The 18,776-nt window shown below is 39.0% G+C and overlaps 1 protein-coding gene across 1 annotated transcript; it reads right to left on the reverse strand.

Annotated features, from left to right (window-relative positions):
• Positions 1–585: 585 nt before the first annotated feature.
• On the reverse strand, positions 586–15,490 carry LOC118488847. The gene is made up of 8 exons (XM_035986249.1): positions 14,291–15,490; positions 13,435–14,179; positions 8,210–8,277; positions 4,875–5,388; positions 4,545–4,817; positions 2,029–4,354; positions 1,069–1,917; positions 586–658 (listed from the first exon to the last, which is right to left on the reverse strand). The coding sequence occupies exons 1-8, from the start codon at positions 15,488–15,490 to the stop codon at positions 586–588; spliced, it is 6,048 nt and encodes a 2,015-aa protein (XP_035842142.1).
• Positions 15,491–18,776: the final 3,286 nt, after the last annotated feature.

Below are 18,776 nucleotides of genomic sequence, written 5' to 3' on the forward strand. Positions count from 1 at the left end.
CAAAAGCCCAGTTGACGGCTCTAATTAACGAACAAGTTGCTGCGGCACTTGCAGCCGCTCAAGCAGGAGGTACACCCTGCAGTCGTAACTCACACTAGGATCTTTAGATCCTACACTTCTAGACCAACTCTTGTGTTTAATCTTGTCCTGTTCTTATACACAATAGGTCAACACGCTCAGCAACCTGTTTGCACTTTCAAGAATTTCATGGACTGTCGTCCTAGCACGTTCAGTGGCACGGAGGGAGCAGTGGGACTCCTCCATTGGTTCGAAAAGCTCGAGTCAGTATTTGAGATGTGTGAATGCCCTGAGGCTCGCAGGGTGAAATACGCCACTGGTACTTTAGAAGGAATTGCGCTGACTTGGTGGAACGCGCAAGTTCAGATTTTTGGGTTGGCAGCTGCTAACGCCACCCCTTGGAATGAATTTAAGGAACTCATCAAACGAGAATACTTCACACGTGACGACATCCATAAGTTAGAGGTGGAGTTCTTTCATTTGAAAATGACTGGATCAGAAATTGAATCCTATACTAAACGTGTTGGTCCCTGGTTGATCGGGATCTTCCTGTTAATGAATGTCACACTATGATTGCTGTGCGGAATCCAGCAAATCATATACAGATACAGAAAGACATATGATTTCCATGTTCAATAGTCTGCAATTCAATAGAAATATATGACAAGATACAAGTTCCAGTTGATCACAGACTTCAGCTCTCTAGGTTACAGACAGATTCAAAAGTCCTAAATGAGCTGACTGAACTTCTATTTATAGGCAAGTCAGAATAAGCTAAGTGCTGTCCGATCGGTTAGGCTAACCGATCGGTTGGGCCACCCGATCGAACAGCTGTTCGATCGGTTAGGCTGTTCGATCGGCTAGGCCAGCCGATCGGCTTACAAAGCAGCACTTTTACAAAACAAACCCTGTATTCTGACGCCTTATACATTAAACTATACAACTTTAACAAAATAAAGACTTTAAGCTGACGGAAGCTACAGACGTTTATGTACTAACAGACTCCCCCTCGGATGTAGCTGTAGACCCTTCCAGCAAAGTCTTGATTACCTCCTGTTGCGTCTTCTATCTCGTGCCTTTTGTTTTCTCTTCTCTTCTCGATCAGCTAACATTTGTCTTCTCTTATGTCTTCCCTCTGTTATCCACCAATTTCTGTACACTGGATCTCCATCTCTTTTTCTGTCCCACTTAGGGATCTTGTTCTCTTCAGACTCTATGGGTGTCTGATCAGTAGGAGGTACAAATCCAAGATTTCGTCTTCCTCTTTCAGCAGCTTTTCTCTGAATTTCCTTGGATCTTAAACTTCTCTTGTACACCTTTAGAAACTCATCAACCTCTAGTTCTCTCCATGAGGTTTTCCAGTTCTTACCAGAGTTGATTTCTTTAGCAAAACAGACATCAACTACACTCTGGTACTGCTGAGCAATGGCTTTGTCTTTCTTGTCATAGATTATCTTGTTGACAAACAAGCAATCTATGTCTTTCTTTGAGCAATTTACCAGCCACATCGGGTCTAGAATACAAATTTTCCTAGCTTCACCAGTGTCTTTATCGTACAAAGAGATCACAGCTTCAGCAGTAGAAGGATTATAGAGCCATGCTTGAAATAAATCATAGAAATCCTGCTCAATAGCCCTTAAAGGCATGCTCTTCAAACATTTTGGCGGTTTGACATCAAGAGTAACGTCCTTCTCACCTTTAGCTGTATACTTCACAATTCTTTTAGGAAACTGTGGTTTCCAATCTGGATAATTGATCGTTGCTTGATACTTGATGTAATTCCACAGCTTCTGGTCTCTCTGTTTTACTTCAGGACCGTAGTAGAGTTGTTTAATATTCTTTGTAACCACCAATTCATCTACGTCCCACCAAGGTAAAGTAGCAAGATCAGAAATGCACCTGAAGTATTGAACACCTTGCTCTCTTCGAATTGCATAAACATTCAAGTCTTCCAGATACCCTCAAGAAAGAATATCACCCCAAGATAAGTCTTTATCATGAGTAAAATACTGTAGGGCTCTAAGAGGCTTTCTTTCCTTTGGCATTGATCTGAACCATTTCTTTCTCTCTTCAGCAGAAATTTCTCTTGGAACTGGTTCAGGCATATCAGCAGATGCAACTCTTTCTTCAATTTTTCTTTTCAATAATTCTGCATTCATGTCTTCAAATAACTCTGTGAATGTAGGAAATGCCATGTCTTCACCTTCATAGTGAAAATCTATTCTTTCTTCTTCCGAATCTGAATCAGTCTCTATGGTCACATTATCATAAAATTCTGCTTCAAGTGGAAATTGTGGTTCAAAGTTCTTAATCGGAGACTCTGGGATTTCATCTTCGATATCAAATTTAAACTTCCCATCTTCTAACCCCAACTCCTCAAGCATTTCAGCTCTTGTTCTGATAATATCTACTTCTCCTTGATGATATTCAGAAAAAGAAATAAAAGTAGATGTGAGTTGATGTACCTGATCACCGGATTGGTTTCCAGAAGATGACCCTTCACACTCTGCATCATCATTCTGTTCATTCACTTCATCATTCATGAGTTCATTTACTTTATTTTGAACGGATGGATCATTGATTAGCAAACCCGATGTGCCTTGATCATCATCATCATCAGGCTTATCATCATCATCGGATTTATCGTCTGCTTTATCATCTTTATCATCATCTTCATCTTCTTCCTCCCAAAAATCACTATCAGATTCTTCTTCCACTTCTCCTCTAGCTATCTTCCCTTGATACTTTAATTCAAAAAATCTTAACAGCTTTGCAGATTCTTCTTCACTATAGGGCACTCTATAGGCTTTTCCAACTAATACAAACTTGTCGGTAGAGTACTCCAGTAGTAATACTTCTTTAGCCTTTTTCTTTCTTTGTATGATTTGAACGTCTCTCAAAACATTCTCCGGAATAATAGGTTCTACAGATTCACCAACCATAATAAACTCTGGTTCATGAACTGCTTCATTTTCTGCTTCCACCATTTCTTCATCATTTACTGTAACATCTTGAGCATCCACCATTTCAATTTCTGGTTGAGAAGATGATCCACCTACATCAAGTTGATTTTGTGAAGATCCAACAACTTCAACTTCCTCTGCTATGCCTTTATTTTTCAGGTTAGCTTCTTCAGCAAGCTGTCTTTCTCTTTCTTTCCTTCTTTCATTTGCCTTGATAATGTCAACTTGATCAAAAGCCTCGTGGATGTTCACCTTCAGATGTGCTTCAATCACAGCCGTAAGTATTTCTAGTTGCTTATCTTTCATCACCTTATCTGCTCTCATAGCTTCCATCTCTAGCTTCATTGCCTTCATTTCATTTGTCGAAGCTTCATTCATCTCATTTAAGAGTTGATTCAAAGTCTGATTGATATTCTGCAAGTCTTTGACTTTGGCGTTCAATGCAGCAATTTCATCAGTAAGTGCGCTAATAACTTCTGCATTATCTTTTATATCTTCCTTCATTTCATTCAATTTCTCATCTTTTGTAAGCACTGCATCCATTACGTCTTCATGCCGTTTCTCCAACTCATCAATCATTTCCTTCAACTTTATTTGTACAGCTTCGTTTTCTTCCTTTTCTTTTTCCAAGGCTTTAACTTTTTCTTCCAATTCTTTCATCTTTTTATCATGAAATAGGTCTCCTTCACTATCTGGTATATCTTTAAAGAAATCTCCAGTAGCACCACCCAAGCTATCAAAATCTAAGTTGAAATAATCTGTCTTTCGTTGTGATGATTCTGGAATATCATGACGATCAGATGTTTGTTTAGCAAATTTGACTCCGGTGATTTCCACATAATCATCATAAGAAGTTTGTGTTTCTATTGGAATTTCTGTTAAAGGATCTTCTTTTGGTATCTCAACTACAGGACTAGTTTCAGCAGTGTCCTGTTTCTTCTTTCCTTCCTTCTCTTTTTGTGATTTAGCATTCTGTTTCTTTGCTCTAACCACTCTTGGAATATCACCGCTGCGAGTAGCTTTTCTTTTCTTTCTGTTTTTCTGGGAATCCTCAGGATTGTACGGTGAATCTTCATCTTCAGAATTCTTTCTTTTCTTTAAAGGTCTTTTCTTCAGTTGTACCTTTCCTTTTCCCACTGTCTCTTTGACCAGTTCAGATTCAGATAAAGTTTCTTCTGAATCTTCATTACTGGAGTTCTTTTGAGCTTCCTCTTCTTGACCCACTTTCTTTTGAGCTTGTGCTTGTTCAGCCTCTTCATGCTTTTTAAAATAGCTTTCCAAAGTCTCTTTTAAACCAACACCTTTATCAACCACCTCCCTCGGTTCTATGACAGGTTCATCAATTAGCTTTCTTTGAGGTTCTTCAGAAGACCCTGCAAAAACAATTATTTAAAGCAAAATTAGTAACAATTTTCATAACATACTCTAAGAATCATATAGCTCCCCCTATCACTGTACCCTTTGCTGTTTCTTTAATTACAACCACAGGGGTCGACTTTGGTGTTCTCTTTCTCTTTCCATCTTTAATACACTACCATCTGGTTTTCTTTTCAATCATTTCACTCATCTTATTGTCTTCATTGTCTGAATCACTATTGTCATGTCTCCATTTATCATTTTCAGGAGCTATGTATGCTTCATCCTTTAATGCACAGATCAACTCTTTTGTTTTATCATCCTTCTCCTTTGTGATTCTCAGAATAGCAGTCTTATTCACTTCAGCCATTTTCATAATATCATCATTATTCTTTGGCAAATCCTTAACTTTGTCATCCAAGATCATCATAATGAATCTTGGGTACATAATGTATTTGTCTTTCCCAGCTAAGCAATTTTCTTTTAAAAATTCAAAAATCACTTGTGAAATATTGTATTTCCTGTTCAGCACAATACTTACAACAATGTTCATTATGTAGTCAGACACCTCATCATAGGCTCCCTTTCTGTGAGATAGGGAATGCACTAAGCAATGCATTAAGTATCTGTATTGTTTCGAGAAACTCCTTTTGAACATTTTTCCGTTGATGTGTGAAGAAAATCCCAATCTACACCATAGCCCTTTAGCAAGACGTTCTGACATGATCGTTGGATCATTGTCAGAATCTTGTAAATCAAGAACCCTTCTTATGTCCTCTACTCCAAACACTACTTCAACATCAATATCCTTGTTGTTTTCATCTTTCTTCTTGACTACTGCATGAATTTTATTATCCTTTTCTTCAAACCTTGCAGTGTCCCAAAATCTTCTAACATGAGATTCATAAACTATTGTTGTATCAGACAATGCCTTAGCAATTCTGCTTTTTCTTAAGCACTCAGCCATTTTTTCTGCTTCTGTTCCTTTTGTAGAGACCTCATCAATTGCACTTGGAACATTGTGTCCTTTGTTAGTGTCTCTTCCTCGTCCCTGTGAAAAATTTAAACATTAGATATAGAGACTTGAAATACTTGAAACATTTAGAGTGATAGAACAGTGAATCGAATGGCTTGTTCGATCGAATAGTATTTGCTGTTCGATCGAATAGGAATGATGTGTTGAAAGAACCTTTGCTGTTCGATCGGCTGGTCTGATCGATCGAGTGGTCTACTCGATCGGCTAGCAAAATACTGTTCGATCGGTTAGCAAAAGACTATGCAAGATATCTAAGGTCATCAAACAATGCTGTTCGAACGGTTAGCAAAAAGCTGTTCGATCAACTAGCATAAAGCTGTTCGATCGGCTAGTAAAATACTGTTCGATCGGCTAGCAGAATGCTGTTCGATCGGCTAGTAAAATACTGTTCGATCGGCTAGCAGACTGCTGTTCGATCGGCTAGTAAAATACTGTTCGATCGGCTAGCAGAATGCTGTTCGAACGACTAGCATTTTACTACTCGAAAGATTAACCAAGATAGTCATGCATATATGAGATAATGCAATGCTGTTCGATCGACTAGCAGAATGCTGTTCGATCGGCTAGCATTTTCTGTTCGATCGGCTAGACTAACCGATCGGCTAGCATTTGCTGTTCGATCGGCTAGACTAACCGATCGGTTAGCAAATGACTAAACAAAAACAACATACATCAGATTCATTCTAACACTTTAAACAATGACAAAATATATCATGGCACACATTTCAAGGCAGAAAAACAAAAGATTTAAACATTATTCATAAATGAAAACATGATGCTGTTCGTTCGGCTGGTCTAGCCGATCGGCTAGCAACATCTTCATCATGAAGAACATTCAAATAATCATGAAGAACAAACTAACAGATATCTTAAAATTGAACACAGATTATTATTCTTCATGATGTCGGCATCAAAACCCTGTTTTCATTTTCTCTAAAAACAACCTAAAATCTGTTCAAATCTTCATCTAAAGTTCCGACTGACGTCACTTTCATTCCTAGATCTATCAAGATTAATTAAGATTTTGCAAAAATTAAACCGGTAATCTTGTAGATCATGCAATTCCGATCAAAACCCTATTCTCAGAATCATCTAACTCTATCTTAATCTTTCCTAATCTTGATTTTTCTAACCGACTCAATGAAGAACATCAAACAGTTAAGAACATGAATGAAATCACTGATTTGAATAACATACCTTTACCATTTGTGATGATGAGTGAGCCAACAACACAAATTTGAAATGAAAAGAAATCAGGAATCTTCAAGAACAATGAATCGAGTAGCAGTCTGTTCGAACGGAAATGAAAAAGTTTTCTAGAAGCCTTGACTGCCTATTTATAGGTATGACCTGATCGATTGGCCTAACCGATCGGCTAGCCTAGCCGATCGGCTAGTCTGTTCGTTCCAGAGATCATGACCTCTTTACTCGAATAACTTTTGACCCTTTTTCTGATTTTGAACCTTTTCATATTTTATCAGTGAATGAGAAATCCATTTAAGCATCTAGGTCCAAGTTAATGACCCTAGAAACTTAATTCGTCTACCAAGTTCAACTTAATGACCTTGGTTGACCTGAAGCAAAACACACTGATTGTTTTTCAAAGATTTTCTTGAAAATTTACAAGTTACAAATTAATGAACTTGTATTTTGATATTTCAAAACTCTCTGTTTGTGATTAGCTCCCAATTCGCCTTTTCAGTACAGGATCAACTTTCTGCATTTGCATCAGACTGTGAATCTGATGATACGCTTTCTACCTTGGTTTGTCAAAAATAAAGTAGAAATGTAAAATATATTTTTGTATTTTCAATGCATGAAATAGATCAAAAGAAGACTGAAATATTAACAGGAATGAAAGTAAATCTTATTTACAAACCTCTTTGTGAGTTAGTGTAAGAGGATCATATCAGTTCATGAGACAAATCACTAGCACCGTTAAGCTTTTAATCGTTTTAAGTTCTAAACGATTCACCTCGATTGACGATATAGTTGTCCTCTTAAATTTTCACACAATTTTCAATCTATTCAGGATACGATTTAGATGTTTTAGGAACTTAGCTCAATTCATGTGTCCCACCTCTTGAATATACTCCCGTATCCAGAATCTCAATATTCAGTCTTACAGGCAAGAATACTACAATGATGTCTGTACATAATTTAGGGGTTAAATGCGAGAACTGAGGGATCTCAGGTCAGAACTTCCGTTCAGCAGAGAGATATCAGCTTCGACTTAGCAGTGTGTCCCCTTTAGAGGATCTTTTTAGCTACAACAGATGATTATCAATTTTATTGTCTAATCACTGAGGGCTAGAATGCTATGTTTCAAGCATTTACTGCAAAGCATTATCCATGGACTAGGTCAGAACTACCGTTCAGCAGAAGTCCCGGAATAATACCCCAGACATCATAGAGTATTAACACCTAGTATATCAGAATACGAGACCTTTCAAACGAGATTTCAGGGGTTACCTATATATCCAAGTAGTGTTCCCCACAAATTTCGCAAGTTTGAAATTTTATGTTTATATCCCGAATAAATCTACTAAATGTACGAAAACCTATCGTCACATCATTAGTGAGACCGTTTATCACATTTGACATTACATTTCTTTAGCATGCTGTGATAGTCCACTGATGTACTATCATTTCCTCTTTTATCAACAAAACTCATTTTTGCTTTTTCAATGTTTTTTTTTTTTTTTTGAAAATTTTATCATGTTTTTGGCTTTTTGAATTTTTACTGTTTTTGTCTTTTCTAAAGCGATATATTTACAATATTTACAAATATTTCTATCTCCCCCTAAAGACCAAAACATGTAAAAAGACGACAAACCATTGCAGATTGTTTATCATCATCATCCACAGTGGTTTCTGCATCAACGCTAACAATTCCATCAACCACTGAAAAAAGCATCATACCATTTAGTTTTAAAAGATATTTAAAACGATTTCTGTCAAAAGCTTTGGTATGCAGATCAGCTTTTTGCTCATCAGTGTGGATTTTCTCAATTCGTATCAACTTTTTCTCGAAGCAGTCGCGAATAAAGTGATGACGAATTTCTATATGTTTTGTTTTAGCGTGATGTACCGGATTTTTAGTTATGTTAATTGCAGCCTCGTTATCAACAAAAATAGGAGTGTTAAGAAACTGCAAACCGTAATCGCGCATTTGTTGCTGTATCCACAGGATTTGAGAACAGCAGCTGCTTGCAGATACGTATTCTGCTTCACATGTGGATAGCGCAACAGATGTTTGTTTCTTGCACTGCCAGGTGACCAAGCGAGGTCCAAAGAACTGGCATCCTGCAGTTGTTGATTTCGCATTTTGTTTGCAGCATCCGAAATCCGAGTCGGAATACCCCTCGAGTGTGAAATCGCCTTTTCTAGGATACCATAACCCCAATGATGGAGTTCCTTTCAGGTAGCGTAGTATCCTTTTCACAATGATCAAGTGCGATGCTCTAGGGTTAGATTGAAATCTTGCTGCGAGGCATGTTGGGTACATAATGTCGGGCCGAGAAGCAGTTAGATACATCAAGGAACCAATCATGGATCGATATAGTCGTTCGTCTGCCCTGTCTCCGGTGAGATCTGGGTGAATCCCATGATTTGTTGCTAGTGGGGTTGCAGCAGATGAAGAGTCTGACATTCCAAATTTCTCTAGAATATCATGGACGTACTTCGTCTGGTGTATGAAAATTCCTTCAGGAAGCTGATCAACTTGTAATCCTAAAAAGAATTTCATTTCCCCCATTGACGACATTTCGAATTTCTGCTTCATCACTTGCTCAAAATCTTTGCACAAGTTTTCGTTGGTTGACCCGAAAATTATGTCATCCACATAAATCTGAACTATCAGCAAGTGACCATCGACAATCTTTGTGAAAAGAGTAGCATCAATTGTTCCCCGGATGAAGTTATTGGCTAGCAAGTGCTGAGACAAAGTCTCATACCAGGCTCTCGGGGCCTGGTGCAAGCCATATAAAGCTTTATCCAAAAGATACACTTTGTTTGAGTGATGTGGATCGACAAACCCCGGCGGCTGTCCCACATATACTTCCTCTTTCACTTTGCCATATAGAAAGGCCGACTTTACATCAAGCTGATACACTTTGAAATTCTTCCATGATGCAAATGCTAGAAAGATCCTGATGGCTTCGAGTCTTGCTACAGGAGCGTATACCTCTGTAAAATCAATTCCCTCCTGTTGACTGAAACCTTGAACGACGAGCCGAGCTTTGTTTCTGACTATTACTCCTCTGTCGTCCCTCTTACACTTAAACACCCATTTGGTATTTATTTTCCGATGACCTTCAGGTAGATCCACCAGCTTCCAAACTTTCAACTTTTCAAATTGATTCAATTCTTCCTGCATCGCGTTGACCCAGGAATCCTCAGTAAGTGCCTCTTTGTATGTGCGAGGTTCTATCTGCGAAATAAAACAACACAGTGAGAATTCATCTTGTAAAGACTTTACTGAAGAATAAAAACTTGAAAGGCCCTGATCAAGTTGACGTCTGGTGCGAACTCCTGATTGCAAATCTCCTATAATCTGTTCCTCTGGATGATACGAAAGAGTTCGAGGCATCACTTCGTCTGGAACATCTACATTTCCTTCTAGATTTGTAACATTCTGTTCAGCATCCGGCTCACTAACTTGGTTTGTTTGACTTAATACCTGGATTTGCTCCCCCTCAAGGTCTGAATCACTGTCATCAAATATTGGCATATTTTCAGCTTCTTGATTATCATTTACCACTGACTGATTTCCAGGAGCAACTTCATCCTCATGATCACCAGTATTACTAGGACCTGCTTCATTGTCATTTGATGTTTCACTAGATCTTCTCGTATATTCTGCTGGAAATCTGAGCGATGATTCATATTCTCGAAAAACATCCAGCTCATCAAAGAAATCTTCTTCCTCTTCATATTCTTTTCTCATGTCAAACGATCCCCAAAGTCTATCATAGTTATAACGCCATGAATCACCAGGATTTTGAGGTGGCATAGTATAACCCTGACATTCAACATTTGCTGCTTCAATAATACGCTTTTCACTTGGAACAAAGACACGCCGTGTAGGACCTGAATAACCAACAAAGATTCCTTCAAAGCTCTTTGTACCAAACTTCCCATTAGACTCTATAACCGTGCATGGTGACCCAAACGGTTCTAGATATTTCAAATTCGGCTTGCGTTTATTGATTAGCTCAAAACACGTCTTGTTGAACTTCTTCACAGTAAGAACTCTGTTGAGAGTATAGCATGCAGCAGAAACAGCTTCAGCCCAGAAATTGATTGGTAACTTGGAATCTGCAAGCATTGTTCTGGCTGTCTCGATTAGCGTCCGGTTCTTGCGTTCTGCAACTCCATTTTGCTGAGGAGTATAAGGAGCACTAAACTCATTCAGTATACCTCTTTCATCACAGTATTCCTCCATCTTACTGTTTTTGAACTCAGTACCATTGTCACTTCGAATTCTACAAATCGGTCTCTGGTACAGATTCTCAATTTTCTTAAACAAAACCACCAAACTATCAAAGGTTTCGTCTTTCGTTTTCAAGAACATGACCCACGAAAATCTGGAGTAGTCATCAGTCACGACCAAACAGTAAGAATCTCCTGTTATACTTTTAACATTCACTGGACCGAACAAATCCATGTGAAGTCTTTCCAAAGGTCTCGAAACTGAATTGACTTGTTTTGTAGGGTGTGACTTTTTCTTCTGTTTACCTCTGACACAGCTTATACACTCCCCTTCCAGATGAAAACCTTTAATATTCACTCCGGTGACCAAGTCGTTATGCACTAAGTGATTCATTTTCCTTAGGTGAATATGCCCCATCTTTCTGTGCCATAACCTTGACTCCTTTTCCGTTGCTCTGGACACAAAACAATGAGCCTGACCCGTGGTTGTAGTAGCAACGCTCATGTCCAACACGTACAGATCGTTGACTCTTGGTGCCCTCATGATGATCCACTCTTCAGGTATCACAAATCCCGGTTTCAAGATTAAACATTCTTTGTCGGTGAAATAGGTAGTATACATCCTGTCACAGATCTGGGAGATACTCAGCAGGTTGTTCTCCAGCTCAGCGATGTAGTTAACTCTCTCAAACGTGATAATACCATTTGATAATGTTCCTTCACCTATGATCCTGCCTCCTTGATTACCCGCAAAACCCACATAGCCACCATTAATGTCATTCACATCATACAGCAATGCGGTCTTCCCTGTCATATGCCTTGAAGCTCCACTATCCATTATCCACCTGGATACAAGTTTTGGAAGATCCTGCACATAACAAATCATCATTTAAACAACTTTCAAGAAAGATGCCGATTCATGCTTCGCAATCCAGGAAGCTCCGGCAATTCAAATTGTTTAGTCAAACATGGAGTCCACCCAGGCCTTATCAGCCTTAGGGACAACCGTGACTTTTGCAACTTGAATTTTGAAATTCTTTGAATTAAGAGGTGGAAAATTTGCATCATAATCAATTTTCATTGATTCTTCAGCATTTTTCACCTCAGGAATTGAGACCTTCTTCTCAATTTTTGTTACAACCTTTGGTTTCCACACTTGTTGAGTTTCAGCACCCCGCTTATAAAATTTATCTTGTTTAGGTACCAATTTCTTCACGTGTTTAGATTTTTCTTTCAAGTTGTTAGTTTGAACAACTTTCTTCTCAACATACATTGGTGCTTTTCCCTTTTTGTCATCTTTTCTTTGTTGAACCTTCACAATTTCAGTCTTAGGTTTTACAACAGTACACTTTCGTGCAATATGACCCATTTGATTACATTTGAAGCAAGTACGAGTATCAACTACTTGACTTGTGCCTTCAGACTGAATTTGTGAAGCTTTCTTCTCAAAAAATTCTTTGTTAGATTTTGAAAAAATTTTCTGTTCTTCCTCAGCAAGTGAACTTGAGCTGTTCACAAATGTTTTCTTTTTGACATACCTTTTATTTTGATCAAATCTTTTCTGATATGATTTACCCCCCTGATAACCACCTGACCAATTTCTGTTGTTATTATTATAACCACGTGATGGATAGGCAGTTTTCCTGTTATGAACCTTTTCGACCTTTTGAGTGGTTACAGTTGACAACTCGACTTCAATCAATTTAAAAACTTTGGCCAATTTGTTCAGATTCACATTCTCTAATGGAAACTCGGAATCCGAAAACAACTTATCCGATCCTGACATCTTGTACATGACAAGATCAGATTCATCATGTAAGTTGCTTTTGGATTTCTGTTTCGGAATGTATTTGTCTAGAAAACAACCATCCTCCTCAGAAGTGTCACAATCTGGTTTAAGCACATTATCCACCACACTTTTCACCACATCATTTTGGACACCCTCGTCATTGGAAGACGTGAACGTGACATCAATACTCTCAGGGAATGTAACATCATTTTCTTCTTCAATTTCCACCAAACTAGACTGCTTTTTCGTGTAGTTGTCTAAGATTGGCGGTGGAACTCTGTGAAACCCTACACCTTTTCCATCCGAAAACACATCCTCACCAGCTTTGTTTTTCCCTATGGGTTTAGGAACTATGTGCTGCAAAACAAAGCTAGCTGAGCTATAGCTGTTTAATTTTAACTGGATTCTTTCATTTTCAATTTCACTTTCTTGAACCTTCAGTTTTAATTTTGCTATCTCATCCAGTTGTTTGTTGATTGTTTCCTCTTTTATTATCAAAACAGCTCTTAAATGCTCGTTTTCCTTAGTTGTTTTTCCATTTCTATCATCACTCTCTTTAACGACATTTTTCAATTTTTCAAATTTTTCAACAACATTTCTGCTTTCAAGAAGAATTTTGTCATGATCAGCTTTAATTTTCAGGTTTTCAGTTTTTAATTCTTTTATTTGTTCAGCTGATTCTTTTGACTCTTTGTCACAATCAAGAATTTGACTTTCAAGTTTTCTAACATTATTTGTCAGATTCTTGATTTTCTCCCCATTGAGGTATGTGACTGTTGTACAAAAGTTGCATTGTTTATTACAACTTTTGCAATCAGCATTGCAATTGTTTTTGTTACCTGACACAGTTGATGACTTAGTTTGACTGACCTGTTTCTTTGACTCAGAATTAGGAGTAGAATCTACCTCAAGTGCTTTGACAGCAAGCACTTTATCAGCCATTTCTCTCAAGTTTTCAGCTGTCATCTCCTGTGCAGTGTTGATCAACCCGGTGTCAATTTTCACAGGTTCTTCTATCTTCTCCTTTTCTCTTCTTTCTTTCTCTCTTTCTTCCTCGATCATTTTCGATGTTGGTGTACCCCACCATTTGTGTTGCCAGTACTCATCCTCTTCTTTGTATTCTTGGATAATGGCTTCAATGTCTATCTTCTTGTAGTCGACAGCAATGTTACCATATTCATCCAAATAACACTCTCTATCTGGATCCCATCGGTTTGCACGTGTAGCTTCCTCATAAATACCTGAGAGTCGGATGATCTTTGCTTCAGCAACCATTTTTCGATATTCGTACTTTTGTTGTTCTGTACGATTATCCTTCCATTGAATTGGTTCATTATGACTCGCCATAAAAGCATAACCAATAGCATCATCTTCAGGTAATACTTCCTTACTCCAATCATATCCTTCATCATCGTAAATCACTGCCAAGGCTCTAGATTTTCCTTTGTTGTCTTCAGATTGCTTTATTCTTGGCGGTTCGGACTTATTCTGATGATAGATAGCTTTCTTGTAGTAGTCATCCTTGAATGGATTCTCAGATTCTTCAACATATGCATTTCTGCATTCTCGTTTGAAGTGGCCTTTCTGTTTGCACTTGAAACACTTCACCTTTGATTTATCAAATCCCAGCTTTGTTGAAGGACCACCGATTGTTTTTCTTCCCGTTATCTCCATAAAGCGTTGTGCACGTCGCACTGCACTCGCCATTGCCCATTGGATATCAATTAACTCCATCTCTTCGGGATCTATCTGATCATAGTCTTCTTTTGTCAGATTAGTATTCCCAATCTTTCCAGCAATCAGCCCCTCATATGATTCTAGCACAGATGCTAGAAACACCATCTGTTGCTTCACAGATTCTTCATCAAAGTTTTGTGCATTTTTCAGATCAACAGCAATATTACATGAGAACTTTGAATCAGAACGATTTGTCGAGGCAGTAGGAATAGAAGTAGACCCACTATGATATCCACTGTGACTTTCTTTGTTTGAGTTGCTTTGATTTTCTTTAGGAACTGGAGATATGTTTTCGGCAGAAAATGCAGTTTTCGGTGATGAGGCTTTGGGCATCAAACTTTTGGGATAGTATAGTTCTGGATTTTGTTGATATGAATGATTGACTTTGTACGTTTTCTTTAATTCTAGCTCATGGCTTTCCAGTCGTTCAATCACTACATCTGGTTTTAGTTCTTCTGGAGGAATGGTGTTTTTCAACATCAAAGCATAGTACCTCCAGTCCATTTCATCTGGTAAAGAATCGAACAATTTATCAACTATCTCCTCATCAGGATATTTGATATCATGACGTGCAAGTTCCAATTTAAGATGACCAAAACGTTCGATCATTTTGCAGACTGACTCATTTTTGAAACAACTGAACATATCAAACTCCTTTTTTAGTAGTTTAGTTTTGTTCTTTAAGATTTCTTTACTTCCCAGACATTTCTTTCCCAGTTTATCCCACAAATCTTTGGCGTTGGTGTAGCTGATTAGTGAAATAATATCTTCCCTGACAGATTGAAATAGTAGTGCTACACATTTCTGTTCAGCAACGAATAGATCAATCTCTTCATTACTTCTCAATACTTCACCATTGTTTTTACCCGCAGCATACCCACTTTTCATGCTTTTCCAGCTGGGGAAAGCAAACGCCATCAACCATTCTTCAAATTTTATTGCCCATCTTGTATAATCTTCAATAGCCATTAACTTTGGAGGACGATTAAAAGTTCCAAACGCACTTTCTGATTCCCATGCTTCCTTCCTTTTCTCTTTGATTTGATTTGTGTTGGTATTGTTTGATGTAGAATCATCATTTTCTGGATTTCCTGATCCTCCTGAGCTTACAGTGAAACCATACATATCACTAAAAGGGTTTGTGAATATGTCATCCATTTTGAATGTTCCTGTAAAATCAGAAAAACACTTAGAAAAATTTTGACTTCTTAAAACGCTTAACACTAACACTTGGATCGAACAGAGTATTCGATCGAGTAGTGTGTTCGATCGAGTAGCTTAGCCGATCGGTTAGACAAATGCTGTTCGATCGATCAGCTGTTCGATCGAATAGGAATCTAGTAAACTTCAAACTTCCTTTTAACAACAATGCAGTCCGATCGATCAGCTGTTCGATCAGATTACCAAGATGATGTCAGCAATAACTTCCAAAATATCTTTGAACGGTTATCTCCTTCAAATCGATGACATCAGCAAACGAATGAATATGCTAATCGATTCGACCAGCTGACATCAGCAAGTTCATGCAGTTTTTCATTGAAATTGTTCAATTTTAACACGAATTTGTTTGAATCTGATTATGAAACTTAGTAGGATTGTAAAATTTGAGATTCCGAACCGATTGATAGTAATTTTATCAAGTTTTATCCATTTAATCTGTTTTAATTTTGAGTTTTTCAAATTTTATGATGAAAAAGATGAAGAACGGAGAGAAATATGAGAAAGATAGAGTAGATCTGCAAGTTTTCCGGTGAAAACTATATCAGAAACAAATTTCCGATGAAATTTGTTCTTCACAATGCAATCTTCGCTTGAATTCAGTTGAATCTCTCTTCAAATCTACAAGAATTTGACTGAAATCGATGAACTATGTCTTGTGGTATCTTCAATCAACATCCATAGCTCTGATACCACTTGTTGGTCCCTGGTTGATCGGGATCTTCCTGTTAATGAATGTCACACTATGATTGCTGTGCGGAATCCAGCAAATCATATACAGATACAGAAAGACATATGATTTCCATGTTCAATAGTCTGCAATTCAATAGAAATATATGACAAGATACAAGTTCCAGTTGATCACAGACTTCAGCTCTCTAGGTTACAGACAGATTCAAAAGTCCTAAATGAGCTGACTGAACTTCTATTTATAGGCAAGTCAGAATAAGCTAAGTGCTGTCCGATCGGTTAGGCTAACCGATCGGTTGGGCCACCCGATCGAACAGCTGTTCGATCGGTTAGGCTGTTCGATCGGCTAGGCCAGCCGATCGGCTTACAAAGCAGCACTTTTACAAAACAAACCCTGTATTCTGACGCCTTATACATTAAACTATACAACTTTAACAAAATAAAGACTTTAAGCTGACGGAAGCTACAGACGTTTATGTACTAACAAAACGGTCGAAGGAGCTGGCCATCTTGTGTCCAACTATGGTGGACCCTCCAATCAAGCGCATTGAGTTGTATCTCAAGGGACTCACGCCAGAAATCCAAAGCCATGTGACATCGGCTAATCTTGATAATATCCAGGATATTCAACGTCTTGCTCATCGCCTCATGGACCAGGCAGTGGATCAGAACAGGCTACCTAAGCGCGTCAGTACTACTACTACCGCTACCACTCCAGCTACTCCTGCTACTCCCAGTGACAACAAGAGAAAATGGGAGGGGGATTCCAGCAAGGGTTCAGCTACAGTTCAGTCTCAGGTTCAGCAGCAGAAGACTGACCACTACCAGAGTCCCGGTCAGCAGTCTTCTGGTAGTCGTGGGCAGAGGGTTTATCGCGGAAATCACCCCAAGTGCAACAATTGTAACAGACACCACAGTGGCCAGTGCAACAAGGGTTGTTGTCAGAGGTGTCTCAAGATGGGTCATGAGGCCAAGAATTGTAGGAGCCCACGGCCTGTAACTCAGAATCAGCAGCAGCAGCAGCAGCAAATACCGCAGGATCAGCAACAGGGCAACAAAGGATGTTTTCATTGTGGTGCGGAAGGTCACTTCAAGCGACACTGCCCTCAGTTAAACCGAAACCAGAACAACAACAACAATAACCAAGGCAACGGAAACAACAACGGGGGAAATAACAATGATGGGAACAACGGCGCTAGGGGTCGTGCATTTGTGCTGGGGCAGGGTGATGCCAGGAATGATCCCAACGTGGTTATGGGTAAGTTTCTTCTTGACGACTTCTATGTTACTATATTGTTTGATTTGGGTGCGGATACCAGTTATATGTCTTTGAAAGTTAGTCAAATGCTCAAGCGCACACCCACACTTTTGAACACTAAGCATGTCGTAGAGTTAGCTAATGGTAAAAGTCTAGAGGCCACACACATAGTTCAGGGTTGTAATCTTATCCTCGCTGGTCAAACTTTCTCTATCGATCTCATTCCTATAGTTTTGGGTAGTTTCAACATCGTTATTGGGATGGATTGGTTATCCCAACAGCAAGCAGAGATCTTATGCAAGGAGAAGATAGTTTGTATTCCCCGTTCTGGTAAAGAACCTCTTGAAGTTCAAGGCGACAAGAGTGGTGCCGTGGTTGGCATCATCTCCTTCCTGAAGGCACAGAAATGTTTGCGCAAGGGCCACACTGCCATTTTGGCACTTGTTACTGATGCATCAACGAAAGAGAAGAGATTAGAGGAAATCCCAGTTGTACGCGATTTTCCTCAAGTGTTTCCAGAAGATTTACCTGGGCTACCGCCTCATCGCCAGGTCGAATTCCAGATTGAACTAGCTCCTGGAGCAGCACCCATAGCTCGCGCACCGTATCGACTAGCTCCAACAGAACTGGAAGAATTGTCTAAGCAACTAAAAGAGCTCTTGGATAAGGGCTTTATTCGTCCTAGCTCTTCGCCTTGGGGAGCTCCAGTGTTATTCGTGAAAAAGAAGGACGGTACCTTCAGGATGTGCATAGATTACCGTGAACTAAATAAATTGACAGTGAAGAACCGCTATCCTCTGCCACGTATTGACGACTTGTTCGACTAGCTGCAAGGGTCGAGCTCCTACTCCAAGATTGACCTGAGGTCAGGTTACCATCAGCTGAGAGTCCGGGATGAGGACGTCTCTAAGACAGCATTCAGAACTCGCTACGGCCACTACGAGTTTCTAGTCATGCCGTTCGGGCTAACGAACGCACCTGCAGTTTTCATGGATCTAATGAACAGAGTGTGCAAGCCTTATTTAGACAAGTTTATGATTGTTTTCATCGATGACATCCTGATCTACTCCAAGAGTCAGGAGGAACACGAGCAGCAATTACGACTCATCTTGGAACTTCTTCGAAAGGAACAACTGTACGCCAAGTTTTCAAAATGCGACTTCTGGCTTCGTGAAGTCCACTTTCTAGGCCATGTGGTAAACAAGGATGGGATTCATGTTGATCCATCCAAGGTAGATTCGATCAGGAACTCGCCTGCACCGCGTACACCAACAGAAA

This window comes from Helianthus annuus, chromosome 17 (assembly GCF_002127325.2).
Source record: "Helianthus annuus cultivar XRQ/B chromosome 17, HanXRQr2.0-SUNRISE, whole genome shotgun sequence".
Taxonomy (NCBI): domain Eukaryota; kingdom Viridiplantae; phylum Streptophyta; class Magnoliopsida; order Asterales; family Asteraceae; genus Helianthus; species Helianthus annuus.

Coding starts and splice junctions, on each gene's coding strand:
- LOC118488847 (XM_035986249.1), bottom strand. CDS start 15,490: ATGGATGACATATTCACAAACCCTTTTAGTGATATGTATGGTTTCACT. Junction 14,180..14,290: donor AATGGGCAATGGCGAGTGCA/GTGCGACGTGCA, acceptor AAGTGCAAACAG/AAAGGCCACTTCAAACGAGA. Junction 4,818..4,874: donor CATAATGAACATTGTTGTAA/GTATTGTGCTGA, acceptor AATTTTTAAAAG/AAAATTGCTTAGCTGGGAAA.